Here is a 19575-nt window from a genome sequence, read left to right on the forward strand (position 1 = left end):
ATCAAGCGCGGCACCAGTGCTGGGAGATGCCAACAAGAGTTCCCTCAAAGCAGCTGACCACACTCCCTGGCTGACCGACTCTGATGTTCTTTACAGCTCCTAAGTACCGGGTAGAGCTCCGCCGGCCGCCCAGTCCACCTCACTGGAGCCCTAATGGCGGGCATCCCACTACTCGCCCTCTCGTCCACCCCACGGCGGGAGTGAGGCTGGCATAACTTCAGCTTTAAGGACAAGTAATTTTGTACCAGCAACTCGACAAACTCCCGCAGATTTCCGAGATTAGTACACGGCGTGATTTGCGACAAGAGGGAGCAATAATAGAGAGAGGCTAATGAGCGGGGCGAGATAATGTAGGTAGCCGGTATTGTGGGGCGGACTAGACGCGCCGGGCCAGCCTCGGGGACGCGGCGTTGCCCACAGTAGCTGGCCAACCAGACGGGCTCCTCCCTCCCTCCCTCCCTCCATTCTTCCCGTGCCCTCTACTACCTCCCTCAACCTTGCACTTTACCAGCTCCCTTTGCACCCTTATCTACGGTCACTCCCTGATGCCCCACCACCACCACCACCAACAGTCTTCACAGCAACCACTCCTCCTCCTCTTCATTCTTCTCTTTTACTCCTCCTCCTCTTCATTCTTCTCTTTTACTCCTCCTCCTCCTCTTGCTCCTACTCCTCCACTCGTCCACAGCAGCCGAGCCTCCACAAGTCAGCCCCTCCTTCCCTCCTCCCCCCGGAGCACAGGTCCCTCCACTCCCCTACCCAGACCAAATGCGGCACGGCCAGGCTCGCAGTGGCCCCAGCTAATCTGAATACCAAAGCCCCAAACTTTACAATTCGGTTCTCCATGCATAATTCAGCGTAAAATGTCAATGCTGAATACAGTTGCGAGAATTTGAGAGGAAACGAAGAATATGGGCCTCGCTGTACGATGAAAAAATTGCTGACTACCCCCCCCAAAAAAAAAATCGGTGTGACGTCGAGAGAGAGAGAGAGAGAGAGAGAGAGAGAGAGAGAGAGAGTATGAAATAATGATGAAAAAGACTATAGAGATCGCATAACACAAAGCATCCCAAGACTTGACTCCGCGTCACCCACGCCTCCGCCGACATCAGAAAGAAAAATCTCTCTCTCTCTCTCTCTCTCTCTCTCTCTCTCTCTCTCTCTTGCTGTCCACCTGCCGCGTCTTAACCGAGCAACCCGTCTGCCTGTCACCTAGAGAGAGAGAGAGAGAGAGAATCAAAACAGACCACTACCCGTCCACTTTTTTTCTCCTCCCCTCTCTTGTTATCACGCCATCTATTGAGAGTAAACAGTGGCACTGATAATTAGCGACTGTCAAGGGGGCTACTGACGGTGTTCCTCCTCCTCCTCCTCTTCTTCTTGTTATTGTTGTTGTTGAAAGCGGTAACGGTGGCGGTGGTGGTGGTGGTGGTGGCGGTAATAGCTGATACGCATTCTTTTCTTTTTAGTCCTACCCTTGTCTCTCTCTCTCTCTCTCTCTCTCTCTCTCTCTCTCTCTCTCTCTCTCTCTCTCGTGTGTGTGTGTGTGTGTGTGTGTGGGTGAGAGAGAGAGAGAGAGAGAGAGAGAGAGAGAGAGAGAGAGAGAGAGAGAGATTTTTTTACATAGATTTACACAGAAAATCAGACCACACAGACCCCATGGTCCAGGCTAGGTGGTCTGTCCGTGATTCTCCATTAATCAGATAGCTCCAAAACTTTGCATTTCAACTCTAGTTAATATTAAGTTGAAGGAAGTGTCGGTCGAGCTTGTTTTTAAAGGAGTCAATCGTGTTACACTGGACCACTGAAGATGGGAGCTTATTCCATTCTTGCACTACACGTTGGTGAAGAAAAATTTGGTGCAGTCTGAATTTACTTGCCTACATTTAAGTTTTGTGCCATTATTCCTCGTTCGCAAAGTGTCATCGATCATAAACAATTTTGATTTGTCCACATTCGTGAATCCATTAAGTATTTTAAAACATTCAATCACTTTTCCTCGGAGGCGAGGGAGAGAGGGAGGGGAGGGAGAGACAAGGTTCTTTAGATCTTGGGGAGAGTTGGAGAGGAACGTCATCACAGCAGCAGCAGCATCACTTCATTCTTCTCGCACCCTTCCTTTTTGATGCTCGGAAAAAAAAGTAAAAAAAAAAAGGGGGAGTAATATAATTGATGATGTTTACAGAGCAACAACTCCGCGGCAGCTGCCCCGATTGTAGTCACACCGCCGACTGCGTTGATAGCTCCGCCCTCATCGCCGGCATCGTCATTATCGTCACACTCGTATTCAGTTATCATCAAAAACAGCAAGATCAACAATTAATTACCATCGTTACTCCAAACTACAAGAAATTCATCATTATCGCCACGTTGTTGTTTTTTTCCTGGTGTCCCTCCTCCTCCTCCTCCTCCTCCTTCTTTTACTCTAACATCTATTTTTTTTTTCTATTCTTCTATCTCCTCCTTTTCCTCTTCATCATTCTCCTCTCCCTTGTGTTGTTATTCCTGCGTCTGCTCCTCCTCCTCCTTTTCCTCCTGTTCCCGCTCTTATTCCAGCTATTCATCCTCCTCTCCCTCCTCTTGCAATTTCTCCGCCTCCTCTTCCTACTCCTCTTACTCCCGTGTTTACTGCTATTCATCCTTGCACCTTCTTGCACCTCCTCCTTTTCTGTTTTTATTAATTAATCCCCTCCCCTAATCTGATACTCTCTTTTGTTCTTCCTTCGACGTCTGCTTCTTTTTTCTTCTCTTCATACTCCTCCTTTTTGCACTTTTTTCGTACACCCTTTTCTTCCTCCTTTTCATCTTCTTACACCTCCTTCTCTTACACCTCTTCTTACTCCTGCATTTATTCTTATTCTCCTCCTCTTCTTCTTCCTGTTACAGCCACTCCTCTTCCTTTTTTTCTTGCTCCTGCGGCTGCGTTTTTTTTCTTCTTTCCTAATTCCTTTTAAGGCATCTCTTCTTCCTCCTTTCCTCACTCCTGCGTGTTCTCGTCCTCTTCCTCCTTGTCGTCGTTGTCATCGCCACTGTCGGGGGACGCGGGCGAGTGCGTGGCATCATCGTGGGCCTGGCCGTCTGGTCGTCATGGCGCGCCGGGGTTGGTTGGCTGGCACGCACAGGAATGTGCTGTCATGGCCATTCACTTCCATTCATTTCCCTTGGTGATCGTTCACGGCCGCTCTTTGAATATGGAAATGTGCGTGCTATTGTGAGTCACCCGAAAGCGTGCTGCTCCGGCGCGCGATGGTGACTATTAATATTTTTACCGGTGTACCTAGAGGGAGTGATTACCTGCTGTCGCTGTGACCGCCGCCAGTCACAGCGACGGCGGTGGAAGAGGAGGAGACTGCGATGGCGCAAGGGAAGAACGGGGAACTGGTGAATAAGAAAAAGGGACAGGCGAACGAGAACCAGGAGAAAGAGATGAAGAGGAAAGAGAGGTTACCAAAAGCGGGTGCAGGTGAAGACGATAGAGGGGCAGGAGAACGAGGAGCAGCTGAAGAAGAGAGAAACAGGTGAACTAGGAACAGGTATAAGGGAGAAAGAAGGACATGAGGACGAACATGGATGGACACCGTTGCTTCTATGAACAAATGGAAGAGACGGAGGCGGTGAACGAGAAGGGCGACCACTAGACACACCACGCCCCGGGCAGACAGTACTAAGCCTATACGAAATACCAGGCGAAGAAACGTAAGAGGAGGAGGAGGAGGAGGTGGAGACGGGGAAGAGAGCACGAGAGCAAGAGAGTTTGGTAAGAGTGGTGAGAGGGGCAGGGCGCAAGGAATGGAAGGTCAAGGAATAGTAGGAGACTTGGGGAGAGGAAGGAAGATGGGCCATGAAGGGAAGAGGGTGAATGGGGGGGGGGGGTTGGGGAATGTGTGTGGAGGCGTGAGGAAGTTTCGGAAAAGCTCGGGGAAGTGATTAGTGGAGTTGGGGGAAGCGGGAGAGGAAGAAGGAGGGGAAGAAAGAGACCTTGTCGGGGAAGAGAGAGAGAGAGAGAGAGAGAGAGAGAGAGAGAGAGAGAGAGAGAGAGAGAGAGAGGCGGGGTTAGTAAAGGAAGAAGGGTGTGATATCCTCCACAAGTTAAATATAAAGAGCAAGAGGCATGAAGGAAGAGGAGGAGGAGGAGGAGGAGGAGGCTTCCCCAAGGAAATGCCTCGGCGGGAGGTGGAGGCCCTGTCTCAACCTCCCTAAACCTCCTCCTCCTCCTCCTTGTTGTCCTCTTCCCCTCTTTCTCCTGCTCCTACTCCTCCTCATCTTTCTCTTTGTCTCCTCTCCTCCTTCTATTTCCTCCTCCTCCTTCTCCTCCGTCACTTCATTAGGAATTTACTAGTTTCATCACACAACAATGCAACAAACCAAATGATGGAATGCTTTTTTTTTTTTTTCCTCTTCCCCTTCCGCCGTTTCCCCTCCTCCCACCACGTCCATGTGTGTGTGAGTGTGTGTGTGTGTGGTTGAACAATAGTGGAGTTAGGGATAGAAAATGTGTGGAATGCGATATTTTACGAGAGAGAGAGAGAGAGAGAGAGAGAGAGAGAGAGAGAGAGAGAGAGAGAGAGAGAGAGAGAGAGAGAGAGAATTTCCTGCTGCAAGGGATGGTCCAAAGAACAATAAAGTGTGGTTTCGCAAAATAGAACGAAGAAAAAAAAGAAAGGCTGACGCATCGGGTTGCCTTACGCGAAGAGAAAAAAAATCAAACTACTCAAATTAATGCATGAGAGAGAGAGAGAGAGAGAGAGAGAGAGAGAGAGAGAGAGAGAGAGAGAGAGAGAGAGAGAGAGAGAGAGAGAATTATTACAGTTTTCGCACGTTATCATTTACATCAATATATATTTGAGAATGAAAGAAAAAAAACAGAACTCATCATCACGAACTTTGTATATGACTGCATTCGACACAAGCATACATACATACAAACATACATACATACATACGTACAGACAGACACAAACACATACAAACATACATATACAAAGGTAGATAAAATAAAAACTGACACTGGTAATTAACGGTTGTATCATACGATTTATAATATACACTGATACATACACACATACATACATACATACATACTCTCTCTCTCTCTCTCTCTCTCTCTCTCTCTCTCGGGGTGGTGATAACATTGCCTCACAGCCACATAAAGAATCCTTTCTTGCTCCGTGTGGAATCTATTCGGCTGGCGAGCTTCTAGACGTGTGCACAATTTCAATCCTCCTTCATAGGTGTCAAGACGTGTGCCACCTCCGGAATCCTAATGTTTTCATGTTCCTTATACACTGCGAGTCCTGAGCTCCCCCAACAACAGTGCCGGTGATGATGATGATGATGATGACGGAAGGAAGAGACAGGAGTGAGGAGATGCTGATGGTGATGATGATGATAAGGAGGAGGACAGTGATAGTGATACTAGACGGAAAAGTAATAAAAAGAAAGGGAAGATGATGATGAGGAAGATAATGACGAGGAGAAGGAGGATGGGTAGGGAAATTATGACTATCGACTTGCTTGCTAATGAAAAAACAGGAGTAAATCAGTAAATGTAGACTGATTAACGGATCGAAATAATTACAACTGTAGTAGTAGTAGTAGTAGTAGTAGTAGTAGTAGTAGTAGTAGTAGTAGTAGTAGTAGTGGTGGTGGTGGTGATGGCTGTAGTAGTGGAGTCAGCAGTAGCACAGAGGTAGTAGGTAGCAGTAGCTGGGTTAACTGTATATTAGTGGAACCAGGGCACGCGCGCACGCATGCATCCTAGCACGCGCGGGCATGCACACACACACACACACACACACACACACACACACACACACACATTGATTGTACAAAGAGCAGCCACATGATGAGAGCCACGCCTGAGCGATTTTAACCATGAAGAAAGACCTGACGAGCCACAATTATTTTCACCATTAGAGGAGCGAGGAAAAAGAGGCGACATGATCATGGTATGTAAACGTGTCAGAGGGAAAGAGAAGCTGGACATTAATGAAAGACTGGTACTCATGACAGTTTACCTTCAAGAGAACGCTGCAAGAAATTTATAAAAGATTAGAGAGAGAGAGAGAGAGAGAGAGAGAGAGAGAGAGAGAGAGAGAGAGAGAGAGAGAGAGAGAGAGAGAGAGAGAGAGAGAGAGATTAGAGAATTTTTGACTTTCCAGATAAAAGAAATTTCAGAGTTGTAAAGAAATATATTCAATAGTTTTTAAAGACGGGGCATAACGAGCTGGCTGATATCAAGACTGCATAAAAAAAATATAAAAAATCGGTAAGAAGACACAACTTACGTCCTCACTGCAGCAAATTTGACTCATCTAAAAATACGAGCTGGATCCGGGGGTGGGGGTGGGGGGGGTACTGATCCATTTGAGGCACCAATTGTCAACGATGGACTGGAGTGAGATAGTAGAGAAGGAGGGGGGGGATAGGGGGAATGCGTGGGAGGGGGAGGATGAGATGGTGAGTAGGGGAGGGGTGGAATGAGATGGGTGAGATGGGGAGGGGAGCGCATGCAGAATGGGGTAGAGGTTGTAAAAATGAGAAGACAAGGGGGGGGGAGGAGTGGGGATGGGGTTGGATAGGGAAGCTTTTGGGATTCAGTCAGGAGCTGGAGTAAATGGAGTAGAGTGGGTTGGAGATGAGGCACTCTGTTTAGGGGGTAGAAAGAAAGGGGGGGGGAGGGAAAGGGGGGGGAGGAAGGGAGGGGGGGGGGGTTACATGCTCTTGCAAAGCCACTTCACACACACACACACACACACACACACACACACACACACATACGGGGGAGGAAGGTGGAGAAAGAGGAGGAGGAGAGGATATCCACGTCTCGATATTGGAGAGAGAGAGAGAGAGAGAGAGAGAGAGAGAGAGAGAGAGAGAGAGAGAGAGAGAGAGAGAGGGGGGGGGGGGGAAATATAGGAGAGGTATAATATGTCTGTTTATCGAAGGGGCAAGAGTAGCGGTGGTGGTGGGGGGGAGGGGGGGGTTACGTTTTTCTAATGTGAATAGTCGTATTAACCCTGAATCGGGGTTTGGGGAGAGACGGAAGGGAGGAGTAGGGAAGAGGAGATGAGAGGAGGAGGAGGAGGAGGAGGAGAAGGAGGAGTAGGGGCGGTGTTTGTAGCGTCCATTACTAGGGCGAGGAGTAAGAGGAGAGTAGGAGGGAGGGAGGCGGAGGGCGAGGGGAAGAGGGAGGACGGAGCAGCAGCGGCAGGAGGAGGAGGAGGAGGAGGAGAGGGACTTGGAAGGCCTGATCGTCCGAAACAAAGCGGGAAAGGGCGAGGGAGGGCGGGCGGCGAGCAAGGCCCCAGCACCTGACTGACTGCGGGCGAGGTGGGAGCAGGTACACCCCTCGCGGGAGCCCATTGCCACGGCCTCCCGGATCCGTACGTCTCAAACACTCATTTTAATATATGCTACAACGCCCTCCCCCCTCCCTCCGTGGTATCGCAAGTAGCAGGGAAGGGGGCGGCGTTCCCTGGGGGAGGGTTAAATGGGGCCGCGGGAGGTGATGTGGCAGTCCAGGGCACGGGGGGAGGTTAGGAAGGGGAGGGGGAAGGGGGTTTGTTTGGGGTGAGGGAGGGACGGCGGTGGATGGACGGAGGGAGGAGCTAAAGGGAGGGATGGAGGGGGCAGGGGATGGGAGGGGGGAAAATGGACCATAGACCCCTGGATAACTCAACACAGATTCACTGATCCATAGCCTGTGCGAGTAACATACACCCAATGCCCTCCTCTTCCTCTTCCTCTTCTCCGTCTAACCTTCCTCGTCTTCCTCATTCTCTTCCTTCTCCTTTTCGTCATCAAACCTTTCTTTCTCCTCCTCATCATCAGCATTATCATTATCCACATCTTCCTACTTCTAAATCTATCTAACCTTCCTCTTTCTTCTCCTCTTCCTCATCAAACGTTCCTCCACATCACAGCCTCCTTATCCTCTTGCTCCTCTTTTATATTTATCCATCTTATGCCTCCTCTTCGTCCTCGTCCTTATCCTCCTCAATACCTCGTCATCCTCATCCATATCCTTCTGCTCCTCTTCTACATCTATCCAACTTATGCTCCCTCCTCCTCCGTGTCCTCATCCTCATCCATATCCTTCTACTCCTCTTCTACATCTATCCAACTTATGCCCCCTCCTTGTCCTCCTCCTCATCCTTCCTCAATACCTCATCATCCTACTTCAACATCTATCCAACTTGTCCTTCCTCATCCTTGTCCTCATCCTCATCATCCTCATCCTCCTCCTCGCCGTCTACATTTACCTAACTCGTCCTCTTCCTCGTCCTCCTCCTCCTCCCTCAACACTTCCCCTTCCAGTCAACACCGCCGAAACTCAACCACCACCAAAACTTTAGTCCTAAGCCTACAGACCATAAAACACGGGGAGACAATAAAGGTAACAATGCCGATCTTTATACCAACCACGACCACCATAACCAACACGACCTCAATCGCCACCACAATCAACCATAACCATAACCACAGCCATAACCACAGTCACCATAGCCACCCACCATCGCGACCATTACCACCACAACAAAGTCCATAAATCGGGGAAGAAGGAACGAAGAAGCACTTAAAGGGGAGAAAAAAATAGAGTAAGAAAGTAACCACAAATTCTTCCCTTCGCTTCCCGTCCCTTTCCTTCCCTTCCCGTCCCTTCCCTTCCCTTCCCTTCCCGTCCCTTCCCTTCCCTTCCTCTCCCTCACTCATTACACTTTCCTTACTCTCTTTCTTTAACCCTCCTAAAATATACAAGTTCATAAACACGCACCCATAAAAAAAACTAGAAAAAAAATCCAAACAAAAAAAATAACAGGCGAGGGTTGTGGGGCGTGGTGGTCCAGTGATTTTGAGCGTCAAGCCATGGAAGTGAAGACCCCACGTTCGAACCCCAGTGCCGCCTAGTGACATCAGGAAGGGTATCCAGTCTTGTAACCCAGAGCAACAACCTCAGTGAGAACAACCCCAGACGAACATCAGGAAAAAGTAACAATGGCAAGAAAAAAAAAAGGAGACTACCCAAATATATACACAACTTGGCGTGAGGTTAAAGAAAAAAACCCGCATGAATATTTTTTTAAGCAAGTTATCTTATACTTCTATTAGACTGCATGTATGTATCACAGGGAGAATGCATGCCTAATGATTTGGGTGGCCAGAGAGACACGGAGAGGAGAAGGAAGAAGATGAAAGCGAAATCCCACGAGCAGAAATGTTTAGGATGAAGAACATTCCGGATTTGCCCTGATATTATCCAACATTTCGTAGCCCAAGCACACACATATTTAACAAGGCTTTCGTAGGGGTTGTGAGCATTTAGGTAGTTTGATGGCCTCGGTGGTAGTTTGACCCTTCTTCTGTACCATGAACTTGAAAAACACACATTTAATAAGGCTTTCGTAGGGGTTGTGAGCATTTAGGTAGTTTGATGGCCACGGTGGTAGTTTGACCCTTCTTCTGTACCATGAACTTGAAAAACACACATTTAACAAGGCTTTCGTAGAGGTTGTGAGCATGTCCATGGGTAGTTTGATGGCCTCGGTGGTAGTCTGACCCTTCTTCTGTACCATGAACTTGAAAAACACACATTTAACAAGGCTTTCGTAGAGGTTGTGAGCATGTCCATGGGTAGTTTGATGGCCTCGGTGGTAGTCTGACCCTTCTTCTGTACCGTGAACTTGAAAAACACACACATTTAACAAGGCTTTCGTAGGGGTTGTGAGCATGTCCATGGGTAGTTTGATGGCCTCGGTGGTAGTTTGACCCTTCTTCTGTACCATGAACGTGAAAAAAAAAATTTAACAAGGCTTTCGTAAGAGTTGTGAGCATTTCCATGGGTAGTTTGATGGCCTCGGTGGTAGTTTGACCCTTCTTCTGTACCGTGAACTCGAAAAAAAAAAAATTAACAAGGCTTTCGTAGGAGTTGTGAGCATGTCCATGGGTAGTTTTATGGCCTCGGTGGTAGTTTGACCCTTCTTCTGTACCATGAACGTGAAAATTTTTTTTTAACAAGGCTTTCGTAGGAGTTGTGAGCATTTCCATGGGTAGTTTGATGGCCTCGGTGGTAGTTTGACCTTTCTTCTGTACCGTGAACGTGAAAAAAAAACTCATTACAACCCGATTAGTCTCATGTTCGGCCTTGGGAAATAATTGATGCGACAGGAGGAAGCGTCTGTGAGAATACTGACTTGAGGACTACATGTTACAGCCCAGCGTGGCCAGTGATGCGTTGAGAGGCGGCGGACGCTTATAGCCTTATGGAGGTGTCCTTGCTCCCTCTCATAAAACATCAGCAGTGACCACAACATGTATTTGAATTCCATCGTAGGCGTCTCTCTCTCTCTCTCTCTCTCTCTCTCTCTCTCTCTCTCTCTCTCTCTCTCTCTCTCTCTCTCTCTCTCTCTCTCTCTCTCTCTCTCTCTCTCAGAAAAAGAAAGAAAGAAATTAGAAAAGGAGCAAAGAAAGGGATGAAGAAAAGGAAGCAAGAAGGAAAGAAAAGAAGCGAAGAATGAATGAATGAATGAAAAGGAGGAAGGAAAAGAAAACAAACAAAGAAAGAAAGGAAAACAAGACGAAAAGAAAGAATGATACTGCTCTCTCTCACTCTCACTCTCTCTCTCTCTCTCTCTCTCTCTCTCTCTCTCTCTCGACGCCCCCTCCCCCCAATACACACACACACACACACACACACACACACACACACACACACACCAACACGTCAGGGACAACGATAAAAGGCCGAGAACAAAACAGCAATAAAACCGGACAGAAAAGTTAATGAGAAACGTGAAAAACGAGGAAAAAAAACTCCGCAATTATTCATCACGGAGTTAAGGCGAGAGGACGACGCAGCCATAAACACGACGAAACGAAGTGATCCAACCGTGTGTGAGGCTTGAGGAGAAGGAGGAGGAGGAATTGATAGAGGAGAAAATAGGAAGGGTAGGAGACGGACAGGGAGGAGGAGAAAGACGAAAGGGATGATGATGATGAGAAGGAAGAGGAGAAATAGAAGGAGGAATTGATAGAGGAGAAAATAGGAAGGGTAGGAGACGGACAGGGAGGAGGAGAAAGAAGAAAGGGATGATGATGATGAGAAGGAAGAGGAGAAATAGAAGGAGGAGTAGGAGAACAGAGATGAGGAGAGAAATAGGAGTAGGAAGAGGAGGAGGACAGCGATGAGGAAGAGAGGAGGACAGGGATGAGGAGGAGGAAGAGAGGAAAGATAGTAGGAGTAGGATGAAAGGCAGGATAGGGATGAAGAGGAGAAGGAGGAGAGGAGAAAATAGGAGGTGGAAAGGGAGGAGGAGGAGGAGAAGGAAAGGAGGAGATACAGGATGAGGAAGAGGAAGAAAACACTGATGAGGAGGAGACAGAGAGGAAAAAGAGGAGGAAGAGGAGGACAAGAATGAGGAGGAAGAGAAGAGAAATAGCTGGTGTAGGAGGAGGAGGAGGAAGAGGAGGAGGAGGAGGAGGAGGAAGAGGACAGGGTGTGGGTGCATTGCTGACCAGACTATACCACCACTACCACTCCCCCCCCCCCCCACCACCACCAAGACCCAATATGAATTAAACCTCGATTATAAATATTCTTCTTTACCTTTACGGGCCTTTAAAACTGTCGTGATGCCATTGTTAAATTTTTAATGACTTACCCTTCCTCCCTAACCTCCTCTCTCTCTCTCTCTCTCTCTCTCTCTCTCTCTCTCTCTGGAGAGAGAGAGAGAGAGAGAGAGAGAGAGAGAGAGAGAGAGAGAGAGAGAGAGAGAGAGAGAGAGAGAGAGAGAGAGAGAGAGAGAGAGAGAGAGAGAGAGAGAGAGAGAGAGAGAGAGAGAGAGAGAGAGAGAGAGAGAGAGAGAGAGAGAGAGAGTGTGTGTGTGTGTGTGTTTCACCAAACATATATAATGAAAACCGATATCCAGCAACGACGATCAAAGGGGAGAGACAGACAGACAGACAGACAGACAGACAGACAGACAGACAGACATGTACTTGGCCAAGATTAACAGCAAGCGGGCAACTCACAATCACAACCATTCTACTAACACCCAACAACTTTCTCTTTCTCCTCGTATAAAAACAACCATGACAACCACCACCACCACCACCACCACAGAGGCCGAGAGGAGGCAGAGGTCAACGGTAAATTACTCTCCGTCCGTAGGGAAAACACTGGCGGAAGAGGAAATCGGTTCACTCTTTCTATACAGTGATTTAAACCCCCATTTTTAACCCGGTAGCGGGGATCTTGTTTCTTTATGGTCCCTCTAAGCGAGAAAAATGAGAAAAAATCAGCATTCACACAAACCATTTCATAATACATATCAAAGCATTTCTGATCAGTTTATGGGTCATATTTTAAGACATTTCATCGCCCAAGAACACATATTTGACAAGGCTTTCGTGGGAGTGGTGGGCATTTCCAGGAGTAGTTTTATGACCCTGGTGGTAGTTTGACCCTTTTTCTGTACCATGAACCTAAAAAAAACACGTATTAGAACCCGACTGATCTACTTTTTGGCCTTTGAAAATAATTGATGTGAGAAACGAAAATGTCTTAAAATACCAACTTATGTATCATCTATTTTGGGGGTTTATATCGTGGCAGAAATTTGGCCCGTCGCTGCTACCGGGTTAAACGTCTCAGCTCCTCGGTTCGCCTGTTTGAAAAGCCTCTCATAAACGTTGCTGGGATTGTCATGGACCTTTTTGTGATAACGGTGATTGTTTTACCCGACTTCTGCGCCATGAACGGGGAAAAATACCCATGAAAACCCGGTCAATCTTCTCCGTGACCGTGGGAAATAGTCTTAATGGCAGTCTGATAGGTTTTAAGAGCGTAGACCTAAAAATTAGCCTCTCAAAGTCAGCCCTCCCCCATCGATAAGACAGTACGAGTAAGGAGTAACAACATCAATAACGACAATGAAAAGAAGAATCGTGATAATTTCTGAAAACTGAAGTGCCGCTGGTGTTAGAAGTGAAGACAATGAATTAACAAGAAATATATGATAACAAGACGGGGGAAGAAAGCATACTACTAGAAAAACAGAAATTGAAAGGAAGGCACAGAAGTTAGGGAAGAACGAAAACAACAAAACAACAATACTGCTAATAATAATAATAATAATAATAATAATAATAATAATAATAATAATAATAATAATAATGGTAATGGAAGAAGAAGAAAAAGAAGAAGAAGAAGAAGAAAAAGATCCAGAAAAAGAAGATGAAGAAAAAGAAGATAAAAAAAGAAGAAGAAGAAGAAGATCAAGAAGAAGAGTAGAAGAAAAAGAAGAAAAATAGAAAACGAAAAAGAAACAAAACGAGTGCGAGGAAAACGGTAAAAATAGAGGAGGAGGAGGAGGAGGAGGAGGAGGAGGAAGAGGAAGAGGAAGAGGAGTAGGAAGACGAAGCAAAGGCGGCGACTCAACACTCACCTCGAAGGTCAGCTTGCCGATGGTGGACCACTGGAAGGTCTGAATCAGCTTTCTGCCCGTGTGGAGCGGCGCCGTGGGGTCCTCCTGCAGCAGGCGAACAGGCGTAGGCGTTAGCGAGGTGCTCTCTCTCTCTCTCTCTCTCTCTCTCTCTCTCTCTCTCTCTCTCTCTCTCTCTCTCTCTCCAGCACGATCCCTCCCACTCACTCTTTTCTTTTTCTTTCCTTTCTTATGCAACCTTTCGCAAAATCTCTCTCTCTCTCTCTCTCTCTCTCTCTCTCTCTCTCCCGCACGATCACTCCCACTCACTCTTTTATTTTTCTTTCCTTTCTTATGCTAACTATCTCAATATCTCTCTCTCTCTCTCTCTCTCTCTCTCTCTCGCACGTACGCACGCACCTCGTAAATATCAAGACCGCGGGCGCATATGGCGGTGACTACGGTCGGGGTCGGGTCCTGCTTCTTGTAGCGAAGGCGGTAGAGGTGGAGGTTGTGCGGCGCCTCCTGCTGCGACGCCTCCCGGATGTACTGCTCCTGCGCCTCCGCCCGCGTGAGGCCCAAGTTGTCTCGGTGCAGCTGGGAGGCGCGGTCCATCAGGTAGCCAGCGCCCACCCGCTCCACCACCTGCAGCGACAACCCCCCACACACAACACTTATTTAGCACACTGCTGTACGCGGCTGTAATACCTATGTAACGTGCCGCACGCACACACACACACACACACACACACACACACATATTTTGTAACAGCATCATCAGTTGTTTAAAAAAGTTTCCACTCATCAAAGGAAAACAACTACCTTGCTATGTATATCATCTTCATGCTCACAAACTCCATCAACATTAAAAACAACAACAACAGCAGCATCACCATCAACATCAACAACAACAACAGGAGAAACAAAGCGTCTTCACATAATCGAAATCGCCGGCGTGCTCCGGGTCGTACAAATGTGACAGTGGCTCCTGGAATGCCCGTCCTCCGCAGCCTGACGGTTTGCATAGATGCCACCCGCCACGACCCAACAGTCTCCCGTCGCTGCAGCTCGTCCGGCCTGGCGCGGATGCACACGGCCTCAGTCTGGAAGCGTCAGCCTTATCTTTGTCAATGCCTGATAGCACAAATACCACTTGTCACCTGCCGCAGTTTGAATTAGCATGGACGCCACCCTTCATTACAGACAGGCTGCCATGGTCTGCTGAGTGCTTGGGATGCAATGTGCGAGCGGTTGTATTCCGATTGCAGGGTCTCGAAGGTCTGAAGGCATGAAAACCAGCTCAAGGTTTGATACAAGCTGTTAGTCGCGGAGGAGACGTGGTCTGATCGATCGAACTTACATACTTCTAGAGCCACCCATGTCCTTACTTATAAAGACGCACTGCTTGACAGTCACCATCGCGAGTAATAGCGACAGCAAGGAAGTACTGCATGCAGCTCCACAACTCCCTAGGGTCCTTCAAGTCATCCCATCGCCTAACTAATCTCCGCCTTCAAGGTTCACAGCGACAATGCCTTCTGTGAAACAACAGGTTACCTCTGCTTCCCGTCTCGCCTGTGGGAGGGTCATAGGAGAGAGGAGGGAGTGAGGGGGAGGCACAACTCACCCAGGATGGGAAATAGTGGGCGGGGTCGAAGTAGTGGCCGTGGTGCTGGTCCTCGCTGAAGTCACCGAGGTCGGCCTGGAGCGCGTGCGAGGCCAACAGAAAGGCGGCCTCTTCGGTGAGGGGCTGCTGGTAGAGCAACACGTTCTCTCGCAGCTGCAGGTAGTAGTGGAGGCGAGAGAGGCCATCCCTGCGGGAGAGAGGAAGGTAAGGACGCTGGGGACTGAGAGGACGAATGAACCAGAAAAAAGGCACATCAAAAGGCAAACTTAAAAAAGCTATACGAGTACAAAACAGCAGGTGGTTGGGACACGCTTAAGAGGTGAAGACACTTGAGGACTTGTTGAATGGTGGGGAGCACACGACCTGCTGGCGAGGACAATGAGGGTGGGGTGGTGAGGACAAAGAGGTGAGAACAAGTGATGAAGGCGACAATAGAGGACAATAAGTAGAGTACACGTGGTGGTGACAATGGGGGAGGCGGTGGAGAGGGCAATCAGCGCGAGGCAAGGCAGTGATGCTGAAGGCAAGAGGTGATGAAGGCAACAAAAGTGAGGACACACGCACCTAAGTAAGAGATGCGTCTCCACGTAGAACTGGACTCGGAATTTGAACTGTAGAAGAGGTTCGCCACTCGCGTCCATCCCCTGTGTGGAGAGAAAACATGCCCCTGCCATAGTCTGCACAGATACAACCTGCCGTAGTCGGATACTTTGCACACATACAACCCGGCATAATGCAGGTCTGCATTCATAGAACCTGTCCGAGTCTGATAGTTTGCATAGATACAAACTGTCAGTCTGATAGTTTGCATAAATACAACCTGTAAGAGTCAAATAGTTTGCATACATATGCCACCTACCGTTGTCTACGATTGCAGTAATATCTACAGCCATAGTCTTAAGCTTGCACGAATAGCTTCACCCACAGTCTCAATAGTTTGCATAAACACCCCCTGCCATAGTTGGATGGCTTGCAAAGATACGATCCGCCATAGCCTTGATAGTTTGCATAAATACCATCTCACTTTGTCCGCCAACACTGACCCCAACACACCGTAGCTTGATAGTACGGATGTATCTGCTGCACTCAACCTTCACACACACACACACACACACACACACACACACACACTGGCTTACGTAGCGTTTTATTTATACATTTCAGACAGCAGCATCTGTTCAGTTTGCATATAAGTGGTGGTACTTCGGCATAAGTGTGGAGCAGGTCGAGTCTGTATAATTATTTAGTGTGGAGGCGGCCGGTGTGGTATGGTCGCTGGAGTGGTGTGGTGCCGCGCGCTCGCCGCTGGGTGGAGGGACTGGTGTGTGGACTGTGCTCAGGGTAAAAGAAGAAGAAAGAAAAAAAAGACTGGAGAATGTACGTTTAAAAATCCTCATTTTCAGCCAAGGTCGGTACAAAGGGGGAATCTGTCGCATGGCTGAGTTATGGAAGGAGATTGGAGGTTGCGTAGGGGTGGCGCAGTGTGGCCTGGTGTGAGCCGTGGCCTTGAGTCGGGGCTGGTGTGGTGGTCCGGCGGCGGCAGGAGCGGCAGGCGGTGGTTCAGGCATATAGGGATGGACACGGAGGAGGAGGAGGAGAGGGAGGAGGAAGAGGAGAAGGAGGCAGCGCTCGCGGCCATCCATCCTGCCCCTGCCGTCTGGGGTGTAGCGTCTGGGCATGTAGGCTGTGTTCTGAGGCGGCAGGGGAGCGAGGGGGCTGCGCCGTGGAGGCTGTGGTGTACCAGGCCGGGTTATGAAGGTGCGCACGGCCACCTTACCCGGGCCGCTGCCGCTCCCGCCGCCGCCGCCGCCCTCCCCGCTGCTCATCTTCATCACACCGCGATAAAACCCGCGTCCGGAGCTCCCTCTCACCGGGGTGTATTTCTTGCACAAATGTTGGGTGTTGAATCCCCCTCGGCATCCATTATGACAATCAGGGCCGCGGGGGAGAGCGTGTGGCCGCAGGAATCTAGCGACATCTGGCACGCGAGCGAGGCTGCCCCCGGCCACGTTCCTACTACGGTCAGAGTCTTTCCAGCATGCCCGCCGTCTCCCGACCCGCCCACCTGACTTCAACTCATTTAATTCAATTAGTAAGTGATGCTTAGCCTGCAAAGTCTACTTGTCGGGGCCTCGGCAGCGAGGACAACGTGGCGAGGCGTGCGGCGGGGCGCGCGTGGTGCAGGGCGAGGGGCCGCGGCGCCCGGCACGACTAAGCTGGGGTCAGTGTGAACATCAGGACGCTGCCATCATCCACGAGCGAACTATTGCACATTTTTTTTTACACCTGAAAATCAGAATACCACATTTTTTATCCACTTCAATATTAATATCTCCTCGGATAAGACACCCCGCCGGCGGCCCCTCGCAACACAGACGGGGCCACTTCCCTACAACACCCAAAACCTTGAGCTGTCATGATCGCTCGACGGAATTTTGGTGCATAGATTAAAATGCCGGCCCATGCCGCCGGCCCCACGCAGCTGTCTGCCTACCCGGCTCGCAGCGCAGCCCAGGAAATATGCCACGAATTCTTGAACGTTTTGTCCGAGTCAGTGAATTCCTCAGAGGCCAAGTCCCACACGCCCGCCCGCCCGCCGTCACCATGGCAACCCTCCACACCCCGCCCGCGCCCCTCCACGCACGAGGCTACACGTTGTCACTCACACGCCCTTCCTCTGCATGAAATCGAAAACTTATCATTAAGCAGGGAAAGTTGTGTAAGGTTCATGGCCGTTTATCGAGCCAAGTCCTCGCTGGCTGGGCGCCCACGAACTGAATTTATTTATTTATCAATTGCGAGCAACCTTACAAACTTGTCGCTCTAGGCCGACGTGTCCGCCTGGAGGGTCGGAGGTCCGCGGAATGCCTGAAGGTCGGCTCATGTTATTTTGTGGCGAATTCACGAGCGACTGAACACAGATGACGAGGAGGAGCAGGAGAGTGGAGGCGCCTCGCTGCATGCTGAGACTCCAGGTCCTCTCCACCACCCCTACTGGAACTGGCTCCCCGACACACACACACACACACACACACACACACACACACTAAAAATGAAGGTTTACGAATACATATTAAAAAAAAAAAAAACAATGGAAGAGCACGGGGGGGAGTATGTGTGGGGGATAGGTAGAGAGAAGAGGAGGGAGAGAAGAAGAGAAGGAGGAGGGGGAAGAGGAGGAATCGGGGAATCGAAATTTCTATACTACTTAACGAAAATATACGAGAACCGCGAAAGCTTATGAAATTATGAAACAATATTGACCACAACCCCCATCAGTGTTTACGATAATCCTGTTGTGGTGCTACTGTTTGGTCGGCGCCGTACCACCACCACCACCACCACCACCATAACCTGTCCCACGGCTCCACCACCACCACCACCACCACACAACTCTCCCGGTCACCACGTTCCACAGGGCTAAGAGTCACTATTATTACGTCACCTGTCATTACCCTAGGCACCATCACGGCCCCTCCAGGTACCCACCACGGCCACCATCATCTGTTCCACGCCTCCAGCACGCCCGCATCTGGGACTCCGCAAGGAAGGGATGCTGAAGGGAGGGGCGGAGAAAAAAAGAAAGGAGGAGGAAGAGGAGGAGTAAAGGGAGAGAAAAAAAGGGAGGGTGGGGATGGAAGGAAAGGTGAATGAAGGCAAGAGCGAAAAAAGGGTATCGGGAAAGGGTAATTTTGAAGAAGAGGAGAAATGAGGAAAAGATGAAGGGAAGGAGTGAGGAGAGGAGAGAGAGAGAGAGAGAGAGAGAGAGAGAGAGAGAGAGAGAGAGAGAGAGAGAGAGAGAGAGAGAGAGAGAGAGATAGAGAGAGAGAGAGAGAGAGAGAGAGAGAGAGAGAGAGAGAGAGAGAGAGAGAGAGAGAGAGAGAGGTATGAGGTGGAAGAGAAAGGAATGTGAAAGGAAGGAAGGAGTGAGAGAGGAAAGAAACGGTGGAAGGAAAGGTATTAGGAGGAAAGAAGAAAGGGAGGAGGAGGAGGAGGAGGAAATGAGGGAAGGGGAGGAGGAAATGAGGGAGGGGGAGGAGGAAATGAGGGAGGGGGAGGAGGAAATGAGGGAGGGGGAGGAGGAAATGAGGGAGGGGAATGTGAAAGGAAGAGGAACAGAGGAAAGAAAATGTGAAAGGAAGTGAACGGCAGCACCCGACCGGTGTTCTTTCTCTCGTTCTACTGACAGGTATTTTGAAGGGCGGTGTGGACGGGAGATTTCAACAGGACAGTAAATACCAATCTCTTCCCGCTCATGACCGGCCAATAACCTGCCCCTCCACACACACACACACACACACACACACATTGAGGCGTGACACAAAAAAATCCACGGCATCGCTTTGGTTTTGCAGCAATCAACGAAGCTTCTGGGCGTCACTTATATATTCAAATCGTCTCTCTCTCTCTCTCTCTCTCTCTCTCTCTCTCTCTCTCTCTCTCTCTCTCTCTCTCTCTCATTAATCACAGTTCGAGATGACGTGCGGCCTAGGATGACGGTGACGGTCTTGACAGCTGCGGCGAGTG

At 49.2% G+C, this 19575-nt stretch overlaps 1 protein-coding gene across 4 annotated transcripts in view; it reads right to left on the reverse strand.

Annotated features, from left to right (window-relative positions):
* Positions 1 to 19575, reverse strand: part of LOC126998432 (FERM domain-containing protein 6-like) — a 91427-nt gene that overhangs the window by 14807 nt on the left and 57045 nt on the right. For 3 of the 4 annotated variants that reach the window (XM_050860110.1, XM_050860109.1, XM_050860111.1), the window contains 4 exons: positions 15613 to 15692; positions 15049 to 15235; positions 13842 to 14066; positions 13446 to 13529 (listed from right to left, as the gene is read on the reverse strand). In XM_050860110.1, the coding sequence (XP_050716067.1) occupies positions 13446 to 13529; positions 13842 to 14066; positions 15049 to 15235; positions 15613 to 15692 (576 nt within the window). Of the gene's footprint in view, positions 1 to 13445; positions 13530 to 13841; positions 14067 to 14091; positions 15236 to 15612; positions 15693 to 19575 lie in introns of those variants that run through there. The other variant, XM_050860112.1, reaches the window with a different exon arrangement.

Source organism: Eriocheir sinensis, chromosome 14 (assembly GCF_024679095.1).
Source record: "Eriocheir sinensis breed Jianghai 21 chromosome 14, ASM2467909v1, whole genome shotgun sequence".
NCBI classification, from domain to species: Eukaryota; Metazoa; Arthropoda; class Malacostraca; order Decapoda; family Varunidae; genus Eriocheir; species Eriocheir sinensis.